Source organism: Salmo salar, chromosome ssa04, assembly GCF_905237065.1.
Source record: "Salmo salar chromosome ssa04, Ssal_v3.1, whole genome shotgun sequence".
NCBI lineage: Eukaryota > Metazoa > Chordata > Actinopteri > Salmoniformes > Salmonidae > Salmo > Salmo salar.
The window spans coordinates 20,552,954-20,565,838 of record NC_059445.1 but is presented as its reverse complement, the minus strand read 5'-3'; the positions used below and the strand labels follow the sequence as shown (position 1 = coordinate 20,565,838).

The window sequence follows — 12,885 nt, the reverse complement described above, 5'->3', positions numbered from 1 at the left end:
GTAGCTTTCACCTGGATTCACCTGGTCAGTCTGTCATGGAAAGAGCAGGTGTTCTTAATGTTTTGTAAACTCAGTGTATGTCTATCACCTGTGTCTTCCAGTGCTTCTGGTGAAGGAGGAGGGTCTGGGGAACCCTGAGGGGACCATGGTCATGGAGGACAACCAGACTACTCCTCCTCCTGAACCCACAGAGGAACCAGCTGAGCAGCACAGGACCACACACAGTCTCACTGAGGTGAGCCCACTGTAAACTACTGTCTGAATGGTATTAGGTCAGGGTCTGTATCCACAAAGCCTTTCAGATTAGGAGTGCTGATCTAGGATCAGTTTTGGCTTTTAGATCAAAATGAATAAAGATTATATGTAAAGATCAACTCAAATGTTATTGGTCACATACACATACGAAATGCTTGTGCTTCTAGTTCTGACCGTGCAGTAATATCTAATAAGTAATCGAACAATTTCACAACAACTACCTTATACACACAAGTGTAAAGGAATGAATAACAATATGTACATATAAATATATGGATGAGCGATGGCCGAACGGCATAGGCAAGATGCAGTAGATGGTATAGAGTACAGTATATACATATGAGATGAGTAATGTAGGGTATGTAAACATTATATCAAGTGGCATTGTTTAAAGTGACTAGTGATACATTTATTACATCCAATTTTTAATTATTAAAGTGGCTAGAGATTTGAGTCAGTATGTTGGCAGCAGCCACTAAATGTTAGTGATGGCTGTTTAACAGTCTGATGGCCTTGAGATAGAAGCTGTTTTTCAGTCTCTCGGTCCCAGCTTTGATGCACCTGTACTGACCTCGCCTTCTGGATGATAGCGGGGTGAACAGGCAGTGGCTCGGGTGGTTGTTGTCCTTGATGATCTTTTTGGCCTTCCTGTGACGTCAGGTGCTGTATGTGTCCTGGAGGGCAGGTAGTTTGCCCCCGGTTGTGCAGACCGCACTACCCTCTGGAGAGCATTACGGTTGTGGGTGGAGCAGTTGCCGTACCAGGCGATGATACAGCCTGACAGGATGCTCTTGATTGTGCATCTGTAAAAGTTTGTGAGTGTTTTTGGTGACAAGCCAAATTTCTTCAGCCTCCTGAGGTTGAAGAGGCGCTGTTGCGCCTTCTTCACCACACTGTCTGTGTGGGTGGACCATTTCAGTTTGTCCGTGATGTGTACGCCAAGGAACCTAAAACTTTCCACCTTCTCCACTACTGTCCCGTCGATGTGGATAGGGGGGTGCTCCCTCTGCTGTTTCCTGAAGTCCACGATCATCTCCTTTGTTTTGTTGACGTTGAGTGTGAGGTTATTTTCCTGACACCACACTCCGAGGGCCCTCACCTCCTCCCTATAGGCCGTCTCGTCGTTGTTGGTAATCAAGCCTACCACTGTAGTGTCGTCTGCAAACTTGATGATTGAGTTGGAGACGTGCATGACCACGAAATCATGGGTGAACAGAGAGTACAGGAGAGGGCTGAGAACGCACCCTTGTGGGGCCCCAGTATTGAGGATCAGCGGGGTAGAGATGTTGTTTCCTACCCTCACCACCGCCCGTCAGTAAGTCCAGGACCCAGTTGCACAGGGCGGGGTCGAGACCCAGGGTATAGAGCTTAATGACGAGTTTGGAGGGTACTATGGTGTTAAATGCTGAGCTGTAATCGATGAACAGCATTCTACTCTTACACACTTTGTGGATAAGGGTCCGGGTCTTGACTAATTTTGTATTAAGTGTGGGACCATGCCTTAGAAATATCAAACCATCAAAGGCATAGTTTGGGATTCTGGCAATGGATCCCTTTATCCACTTCCCCAGAGTCAGATGAACTCGTGGATACCATTTTTACATCTCACTATCCAGCATGCAGGAAGTTGGAGGTAAATTCACAAGCCAATGCTAACCGGACTGAACAAAAATATAAACTCAAACATTTCAAAGTTTTATTGAGTTACAGTTCATATAATGAAATAAGTAAATTGAAGTAAATTCATTAGGCCGTAATCTATGGATTTCACATGAATGGGCAGGGGTGCAGCCATGGGTGGGCTTAGGAGGGCATAGGCCCACCCACTGGCGTACCAGGCCCAACCAATCAGAATGAGTTTTTATCCACAAAAGCGCTTTATTACAGACATTGTGTTGTGTGACAAAACTGCACATTTTAAAGTGGCCTTTTACAGTGCATTCAGACTTTTTCCACATTTTGTTACATTACAGCCTTATTCTAAAATGGATTCAATTCTTTTTTTCCCTCATCAATCTACACACAATACCCCATAATGACAAAGTGAAGACAGGTTTTCAGACATTTTTGCATATGTATACCTTATTTACATAAGTATTCAGACCTTTTGCTATGATACTTGATATTGAGCTCAGGTGAATTCTGTTTCCATTGATCATCCTTTACATTTTTCTACAACTTGATTGGAGTCCACCTGTGGTAAATTCAATTCATTGGGCATGATTTGGAAAGGCACACCTGTCTATATAAGGTCCCACAGTTGACAGTGCATGTCAGAGCAAAAACCAAGCCATGAGGTTGAAGGAATTGTCCTTAGAGCTCCAAGACAGGATTTTGCAGAGGCACAGATCTAGGGAAGGGTACCAAAAAATGTCTTCAGCATTGAAGGTCCTCATGAACACAGTGACCTCCATCAGTCTTAAATGGAATAAGTTTGCAATCACCAAGACTCTTCCTGGAGCTGGCACCCGGCCAAACTGAGCAATCGGGGGAGAAGTGCCTTGGTCAGGGAGGTGACCAAGAACCCGATGGTCACTCTGACAGAGCTCCAGAGTTCCTCTGTGGAGATGGGACAAACTTCCAGAAGGACAACCATCTCTGCAGCACTCCACCAATCAGGTCTTTATTGTAGAGTGGCCAGACGGAAGCCACTCCTCAGTAAAAGGCACATGACAGCCCGCTTGGAGTTTGCCAAACGGCCCCTAAAGGACTCTCAGACCATGAGAAACAAGATTCTCTTGTCTGGTGAAACCAAGATTGAACTCTTTGGCCTGAACTTTTTCCACATTTTGTTACGTTACAGCCTTATTCTAAAATAACTGCCATAAAATAACAGTTTATTTTTTTGGTGTGGCACGAACAGCTGACTGAAGACGGAATTAGGAATTTTCTAATCGGACTTCTCTGTGGCCGTGTATGAATATTGTCTTTCTGGGCCGGGTGTCAGTTAAACTACTGTATCAAAGCAATTCATATCTTGCAATAAAATACTTTATCTTCGAGAAGACAGGTTAAATGTAAAAAAAGTGTGTAATGTTCTCTTACTTAGAAAACAGTCTGGATCATACAGGCCTAGACAATATCCAAAACAACTAACAATACACTGAATTCATACATTTTCAGTAATTTACAACACAATACCAGAACATTTTTTTTTCAATCTGGTAGGTAAACTCAGTAAAGTATTCAATAATTTTGCTGTGTATTTCGGATGCCATTAGAATGTACCAGAGGCCGCCAAAATAGAGCTTGTTCTGCAAAAAGTTCTTAACCCGGGGGATCCTGGCTGGCTACTTTTTCTATTTAGCTGGCTACTTCCATGTGCTTGTGGAAAAAACTGAGTCCTACCATGGACGTACGGTGTCGGTCAGTGCTCAGTGAGTGAGGATGCTTGTCACAGTAAATGGAAAGAGGGTAGGTGGTAGGAGACGGGAGAGGAGACATTAACTGGAGAGAAAGGGAGAGAGAGAGGGAGTGTGAGGAGTCCAGATTGTTTTTGCGGTCTTGCTTTAACCACCAGATGACAGAAAGATGAGCTGAACATAACAGTATGCCAGTGGAAGGAAGGACAATAGCAGGTGACCCAACTGTGGTTTGTGACTACTAGGATTTCCCATTGTAGCCAATTCAATCGCAGTAATTCCGTTACCGATTTGGTAACAGAATTGCGAGTTTCAATCCCTTAATAATTCTTAAACAAACTTGATATCAGTAAAAAGAATAACTAATTGGTAGGTCTACCTTGACATGTTACCTCTGACCTGTTGTTATCCTTCCTCCTCATGAGGGTAAACTGTGTTAGAAGAGTTTCTACTTCCTGAGTAACCAAATCAGATATGAGTGTCCACAACGGGGAGAAATCATAGCAGTGTGTCTTCAGATGTACGCAAGGAATATCTGGAAAACACTGTTTAGCTGACATAGTTACCATGTGAAATGTCTTGGGGTAAGAGGGTAATTAACCACATACCACTCAACAACCCCTTTGTTAACTTGTCATTTGAAACAGACTTGTGTAAATACCTGTTTTTAGAGAGACAGTACCTAAGCTAGAACAAGGTCAGTTGAATATTTAACCTACTGAGGTGATGTACACTGAACAAAAATATAAATGCAACATGTAAAATGTTGGTCCCATGTTTTATGCTGAAATAAAAGATCCTGGAAATGTTCCATACACACAAAAAAGCTTATTTCTCTAAAATGTTGTGCACAAATGTTTACATCCGTGTTAGTGAGCATTTCTCCATTGCCAAAATAATCCATCCACCTGACAGGTGTGGCATATCAAGAAGCTGATGAAACAGCATCATCATTACACAGGTGCACCTTGTGCTAGGGACAATAAAAAGCCACTCTAAAACGTGCAGTTTTATCACACAACACAATGCCACAGAAGTCTCAAGTTTTGAGGGAGCATGCAATTAGCATACTGACTGCAGAAATGTCCACCAGAGCTGTTGCCAGATAATTTTATGTTCATTTGTCTACCATAAGCCACCTCCAATGTAATTTTAGAGAATTTGGCAGTACATCCAACCGGCCTCACAACCGCAGACCAGGTGTAACCACGCCAGCCCAGGACCTCCACATCCAGCTTCTTCACCTGCGGGATTGTCTGAGACCAGTTATCCGGGCAGCTGATGAAACTGTGGGTTTGCACAACCGAAGATTTGCTGCACAAACTGTCAGAAACCGTCTCAGGGAAGCTCATTTGTGTGCTTGTCGTCCTCACCAGGGTCTTGACCTGATTGCAGTTTGGCATCGTAACCAACTTCAGTGGGCAAATGCTCACCTTCGATGAACACTGGTACGCAGGAGAACTGTACTCTTCACAGATGAATCCAGGTTTCAACTGTACCGAGCAGATGGCAGACAGCGTCGTGTGGGTGCCCCATGGTGGCGATGGGGTTATGTTATGGGCAGGCATAAGCTACAGACAACAAACACAATTGCATTTTATCTATGGCAATTTGAACCCGATGAGATCCTGAGGCCCATTGTCGTGCTATTCATCCGCCACCATCACTGTATGTTTCAGTATAATGCAATGACCCCATGTCGCAAGGATCTGTACACATTTCCTGGAAGCTGAAAATGTCCCAGTTCTTCACCTGTAAAAGATCCAGGAAAATGTGGGGGAGGTCCTCAGGCCGAGAGAGAAGGGAAGAAGATGGAACTGGGACACACAAGGCTCAACAGCACTTTGAAATTAGGAAAACATCCGACTGGGAAGTGTGATCAATGCCATGTGATGGAGACAGTGGAACACATTGTATTTCAGTGCTAGGAAAGGGACAGTTTTTTATTAGTATCAAGGAATAATGGTATTGAACAGCCAAGTTTAATTGGATTGTTCAGAAAACCTTAAGGTGATTATGTATTCCGATAGGGGGAATGGTTTCATTTTGTAGAGTTCAACTTTAGATTCTCTGCATCTCTGGTCCACAGTCCAGTAGGTGGCAGTAATGCATCACTAAAGCTGGTTGTCAAACGCGATTTACAAACCACTGAAGAAGAAGTGTAAACAGAAGTGACCAAGAACAATTTCCACTTCAGAGTTTTTGTTGTTATTTAGACGTTTATTAACACTGTGGACATCTACATTTGACTCATTTAACTGCATAGCAACAACATACTTACCACAGGTAGTTTTTAATTCGCGTTGGGGACAGGACTTGGTTGATAGATCTGTTATTTAGGTGACTAACGTTAGTTAGCTGCTAACGTTAGCTAACAATGGCTAACTGTATGGTTTTTCACACTCAAATAGCCTCCATTATGGAGGTGTTAGCGAATGCAGCCGTGGCAGAGATCTGTAAACTCGTAGACGACGACTATGCAGTGTTTCGTTTGGAAATAACTCAAAGCCAGAAAGAAAACAGGGGATTGAGGAGGAAACTACAGCTACTGGAACTGAAGATGGCACGGGAGCGCGCAGAGAGGACAACGCGAGAGCGCGTTCTCGCCAGCCGTCCCAGTAGTGTCAAGATCCTCGACAGATACAGAGGAATGGCAAGAGGTACATTTTTCTGAAGGTCCAGGCTGCGGGGCCTGTCGCCCCGTTCACATTTTCACATGTGTGACTTTAGATGCGTTAACAACAGGTTAACCAGAATTGGGCCTTGCTCAGTTTTGTTATAGTATGCAATAATTCCACTGATTACTTAACTAACTTGCAAAAAGTCACTCATTTTCTAACCAGATTCTTGATCTACTGCATTTCCTATTAATTGAAAACAATATGAAGCATGTAACAGTCAATCCATCTATAAATAGTATATCAAGAAGTTATGCTTAGTGTTACCTCACATTCTTAACAATTCTAGTGTCAAAACTGTCAATAGTGTACAACATGGCGTTGAGCATTGACAGTAGCTAACCTAACCACCTCTTTTTCCCCAATCACTCTCTCAGGTGAAGGACATCTCACTGGAGGCCACAGGATCTCTGTGAAGCCAGCGGGACACAATACATGGAGCGATGACCAACCAATCACTGTTGATGAGGGGAGTGGAACCTCAACCCAGCACGTTATTGTGATAGAGGTTAGTGTTATAGTATTACATTAAAATTACAGTACATCAAATGTGCCCAGTTTATTTCAGAAAGGCTCCCCTCAGCTATTCACTTGCTTACATGTACATCCTCATTTATCTGCCTGTGAGACTTCACTATGCCATTGTTATCCTATTCAACTCATGAACCGGTAATAACCTCTTCTTGTGTCAGTCTACAGATGCAGAGGCTGTAGGTCCTGGGGTCAAGCTGGAGAGGTCTGGAGGAGTGGAGAACACACGGCACAGCAGAGACATCCAGACTGGAGCAGCTGGAGTGCCCCCTGTAGCCACAGAGGACCCCACTACCACCGCTGCGCAGCCCAGAACCCAACGCAGCATCACGGAGGTCAGTGGAACGCCGAACGCCGTCCTCAAGTCAGAGACAGACACCAAGACATTAACTGTAACACAAATGCTCTTACACACAGGATCTGACCGCAGGTCAGACCCAGAGAGACTGGGGCTTGGGAGACTGGGCTGTCCTCCTGCTCCCGGCTCAGAGTACTTATCGGTATTACACCAGAGCCAGAGGCCTGTTCATTCCTGTGGGGATGGTGATGGTGACGCGTTAGACACTGCTGTTGATCCATCTTGTTCTTACACTACAGAGATGGACCCTGGCAACATATCCCTGGGTTTAGAGACACAGACTGATCTGGCTAGAGGGGACTGGAACCGGTACAGTAGTAGTGTATACTCTGAAGGGTGCCTAGATAAGAAAGGGGAGGTTATAGTCATAGATGAGGTGACTGTGAAAGTGGAGGGTGATGCTCCTCTGACATGGAACGCAGACGAGACTCACTTAGGAGAAGGACACTCACAGGGCAACACCAGTGACTTCTTAGACTACAGGGAAAGCTTAGAGACAAATCTAAATATCGCAACCCACTCCCCTTTACACAAACTCAGGGATCGCGACCCAGTGTCCACGTTGATGGCACCTTCCGATTCACATGGCCACGTCCTTTTCGATCAGGTATTGAACTCAAACGACATGGCTAGAGCCCAGGCTCAGGGAGGGGAAGCAACATCAGGCAATAGTAAAGAGAAACGGTTCCTCTGCATGTTCTGTAAGAAAGGCTTCAGCTGCACCCAGAAGTTGGAGATCCACCAGAGGGTCCACACAGGGGAGAAACCATTTAGCTGTACCCAGTGTCACATGTGCTTCGCCCAGGCTGGCAACCTGAAGAGGCACCAAAGGGTCCACACAGGGGAGAAACCCTTCAACTGCCCCCAGTGTGAAAAGAGGTTCTCCCACCAACACCAACTGAAGATGCACCTGAAGGTCCACACGGGAGAGAGGCCGTTTGCCTGTAATCACTGTGGGAAGAGGTTCTCAGAGAGGAGCTACCTCAGGATACACCAAAAGAAAAACCATGCCACTCAATAACATAGAAAGAAACCATTCCACTCGATAGACGTACATGCACAAAGGAAACAACAGTATTGGGTCAATTTGTGCAACAGCTAAGCGTGAGGCTTAACTTCTCTGCGGTTTTGGTACCGTACGTACCACGTTGTAGCAGCGTGAAGCGAACCCGTGCACATGCACAGATACTCCGTGACTGTGAGAGCAATGTCTTGCATCATGCTCATTGCAATTTCTGCAGTGCTGCTTGTGGCAACCTCATAACGCTGAGTCTTCCTTTAAAGACTAAGGTTAATTTTCATTGTTGTCTGCAGAAAAGATCTACAGATGCATTTGGAATAGTGAGAGTAACAGATTTCAGTGTTGAATATTCCTGGGTAGAACATTGCATCAACACGTGATATATAAGGCATATATATATAAGCCTAATGATTCCCTTACATAGTGTTTGTACTGCGTAGGCTATATGATGTTCACAAATGCCTGTTTCATTACTTCCATTCAACTACTTCATTTTTTCCCCCAAGACACTTTTAATGAGAAAAAGAATGCAGTTCATCAAGTTCATGCAGATTTCTAGTTGAGGCGTGTGTATGTGTGGTTTTCATATGCTGTATTTAAAACTTGTTTATATTTAATAAACACAAAATGGGACTTTTCATTCTAAGACTTTCATTGAGACTCTCTTTAGTATACATCACATCTGATCTCACCCTATTCTGCATACACCTGACAGCGGCTTATAACCAATATACACTTACTAAATGTACCTGCACTACAGCTGTGATGGTCATGGAGTTTTGGATGAAGGTAATTGGCCTGCCACATTTAAGGCACACTTTTTCTACTCTCCTTTGCTCCTGACTGCATGTTCTGCATAGAAATAGAATGAATAGAACGGGCGTCCCCATTCAAGTCAATGATGGCGTAATACAACCCCATTCAAGTCAATGATGACGTAATAGAACATGTTGCTTGTTTCAGCAAGGAGTTACAAAGTGCCATTGCCTTGTTAAGAGTCCATGTTACAGCAGAAACGGACTCAACCGCACGAATGCCCGACCGTCCCATCTTCAGTCCGCTGTTCGTTCCACAATTTTATATATATATATATATATATATATATACATATTGAACAGAAATATAAACGCAACATGTAAAGTGTTGGTCCCATGTTTCATGAGCTGAAATAAAAGATTCCAGAAATGTTCCATACCGCCAAAAAGCTTTTTCTCTAAAATGTTGTACACATCACTGTTAGTGAGCATTCATCCTTTTCCAAGATAATCCATCCACCTGACAGTTGTGGCATATCAAGAAGCTGATTAAACAGCATGATCCTTACACTGGTGCACCTTGTGCTGGGGACAATAAAAGGCCACTAAAATGTGGAGTTTGGTTACACAACGCCACAGATGTCTCAAGTTGAGGGAGCATGCAATTGGCATGCTGACTGCTGGAATGTCCAGTAGCACTGTTGCCAGAGAACTGAATGTTAATTTCTCTACCAATGTCGGTTTAGAGAATTTGGCAGTACGTCCAACCGGCCTCACAACCGCAGACCACTTGTATGGTGTTGTGTGGGCGAGCGGTTTGCTGATGACAACGTTGTGAACAGAGTGCCCCATGGTGACGGTGGGGTTATGATATGGGCAGGCATACGCTACAGACAACGAAGACAATTGCATTTAAACCCACCACGATGGGTTTAACAACAATGAAGTCATTCTGTAACTACAGTATTGGACTCAAACAGTGGGGATGGGTAAACACTCCATGTTGAACGTGTGTTTATTATCCATGTGTACGTACCTGAGGGGTATCCTACGAATCAGGTTTGAGGAGTTAGTGAGGTAACTTTGATCAACTTTGAGTTCAACTCGGGATAACCAGTCACCTTTTAGTCAGGTACATTTCTATGGCAACGAATCCTTCAGAACTAACCTGCTTCCGGGCAGGCTAACTCAGGGCTAACTCTATTTATCCTGAATGAAGTGTCTGAGCTGCGAGTTGAGAACTAATTAAATCAGATTACCTCCCTCTCGCAAAGACTGCATCATCACCCCTTCATTTGAGTAAGAAGATTTCAATATTTTATTAAATCAAATGTTTTTTTGCGTGTTAAGAAAAGAGTAACATGTTAAAATACCTGTCACATTATTTAGTAATGACAGAATGCATTTGAAACTTCACAGTACAGTAAAACTTCTGTTTGAAAAATAAAATTATTATGACAAAAAATATTTTTTGATAGGAGTGGGAAAAAAGACGGCATTAACGCTAAGTAATAAAATAATGACTGCACTTCTAAAATCCACATTTCACACCATATCGTGCTGGATTTGCAAGATAACATTTTCCTTCATTTTGATTTTGGCATAAAATCTAAATGTGGCACTGACTTTCCCATGGATTGATGTTTTAGCATTGTCTCAATGAAGAGTTCGGCGTTCAACTAGCCATGAGTGACATTCATGTGCACTTACAAGCCTGCTAGTTAGCGGCGGGTGGATGGATGGATGCGCAATATCCACTGTCGTAGTACTGATGAAGCCTGACCTGGAATGTGAAGCTGGTTAGCTTTAGAAAACCCTGAGTAGATCTAGCTGGCTTCTTATGATACACCTCTGAGGGACTGTATGTCTGGTTAATCTGCATCACTTGTCTCTTCCAGGAGGAGGAGGGTCCAGAGGTGCTGCTGGTGAAGGTGGAGGGGTATGAGGAGGGTCTGGGGAACCCTGAGAGGACCATGGTCATGGAGGACAACCAGACTACACCTCCTCCTGAACCCACAGAGGAACCAGCTGAGCAGCACAGGACCACACACAGTCTCACTGAGGTGAGCCCACTGTGAACAACTGTCTGAATGGTATTAGGTCAGGGTCTGTATCCACAAAGCCTCTCAGAGTAGGAGTGCTGTTCTTGGATCAGTTTTAGCTTTTAGATCGTAATGAATAAGAGTATGTAGACAGGTGGGGACCTGATCCTCGATCAGCACTACTCTGAGACTCTTTGTTGAGCCTGTATCCATAAAGCGTCTCCGTGCAGAAAATTGGTCGTATGTGCTAAGAGACATTTTACTCTTATGGGTAAAAAATAAAAGCTATACATGAAACCTCTCTAGTCATATGAATCCCACCTAGCCGACAAACATTTAGGACACCTCATGAGATGTCCTAACCAGTTAAGCGTTATCCTCTTACATCTAGACGTTCCGCTAGCGGAACACCTGCTCCAATATCCAATGATGGGCGTGGCGCGAAATACAAACTCCTCTAAAACATATGACTATTTTACAGCATTTTAAAGACAAGACTCTCGTTAATCTAACCACACTGTCCGATTTCAAAAAGGCTTTACAGCGAAAGCAAAACATTAGATTATGTCAGCAGAGTACCCAGCCAGAAATAATCAGACACCCATTTTTCAAGCTAGCATATAATGTCACAAAAAACAAAACCACAGCTAAATGCAGCACTAACCTTTGATGATCTTCATCAGATGACAACCCTAGGACATTGTTATACAATGCATGCATGTTTTGTTCAATCAAGTTCATATTTATATCAAAAACCAGCTTTTTTACATTAGCATGTGACGTTCAGAACTAGCAAACATCCGGTGAATTTACTAAATTACTCACGATAAACGTTCACAAAAAACATAACAATTATTTTAAGAATTATAGATACAGAACTCCTCTATGCACTCGATATGTCCGATTTTAAAATAGCTTTTCGGTGAAAGCACATTTTGCAATATTCTCAGTAGATAGCCCAGCCATCACGGCTAGCCATTTAGACACCGACCAAGTTTAGCCCTGCCCAAACTCCGATTTACTATTACAAAAGTTTGATTACCTTTGGTGTTCTTCGTCAGAATGCACTCCCAGGACTGCTACTTCAATAACAAATGTTGGTTTGGTTCAAAATAATCCATCATTATATCCAAATAGCGGCGTTTTGTTCGTGCGTTCAAGACACTATCCGAAGTGTAAATAAGGGTCACGAGCATGGCGCAATTCGTGACAAAAGATTTCTAAATATTCCATTACCGTACTTCGAAGCATGTCAACCGCTGTTTAAAATCAATTTTTATGCCATTTTTCTCGTAAAAAGCGATAATATTCCGACCGGGAATCTGCGTTTAGGTAAACAGACGAAAGAAAACAAAGCATGGGGTCGACGCGGGCACGAGCCTGAGTCTCACAGTACTGTAACCAGCCACTACCCAAACGCGCTACTTTTTTTTCAGCCAGAGCCTGCAAAGCCACGATTCAGCTTTTTGCCGCCTTCTGAGAGCCCATGGGAGCCGTAGGAAGTGTCACGTAACAGCAGAGATCCTCTGTAATGGATAGAGATAATCAAGAAGGGCAAGAAATTGTCAGACAGGGCACTTCCTGCATGGAATCTTCTCAGGTTTTGGCCTGCCAAATGAGTTCTGTTATACTCACAGACACCATTCAAACAGTTTTAGAAACTTTGGAGTGTTTTCTATCCAAAGCTAATAATTATATGCATATTCTAGTTTCTGGGCAGGAGTAATAATCAGATTAAATCGGGTACGTTTTTTATCCGGCTGTGAAAATACTGCCCCCTAGCCATAACAGGTTATCAGCAAGTGTCTTGATAATAGGAAAAGGCAGTGAGTCAAGGGTTCCTGCTCCATAGACAGGCAATTGCTTTAGAGTTGTTAATTTTG

The 12,885-nt window shown here is 43.4% G+C and overlaps 1 protein-coding gene across 2 annotated transcripts in view; it reads left to right on the top strand.

Annotated features, from left to right (window-relative positions):
* The window catches only part of LOC106602608 (uncharacterized), a 73,550-nt gene that overhangs the window by 50,172 nt on the left and 10,493 nt on the right, over window positions 1-12,885 (top strand). Inside the window, exons 1-4 of one of the 2 annotated variants that reach the window (XM_014195349.2) lie at window positions 4,959-6,277; window positions 6,673-6,803; window positions 6,988-7,161; window positions 10,859-11,023. In XM_014195349.2, the coding sequence (XP_014050824.1) occupies window positions 5,995-6,277; window positions 6,673-6,803; window positions 6,988-7,161; window positions 10,859-11,023 (753 nt within the window). In that variant the 5' untranslated portion in view covers window positions 4,959-5,994. Of the gene's footprint in view, window positions 1-4,958; window positions 6,278-6,672; window positions 6,804-6,987; window positions 7,162-10,858; window positions 11,024-12,885 lie in introns of those variants that run through there. The other variant, XM_045717532.1, reaches the window with a different exon arrangement.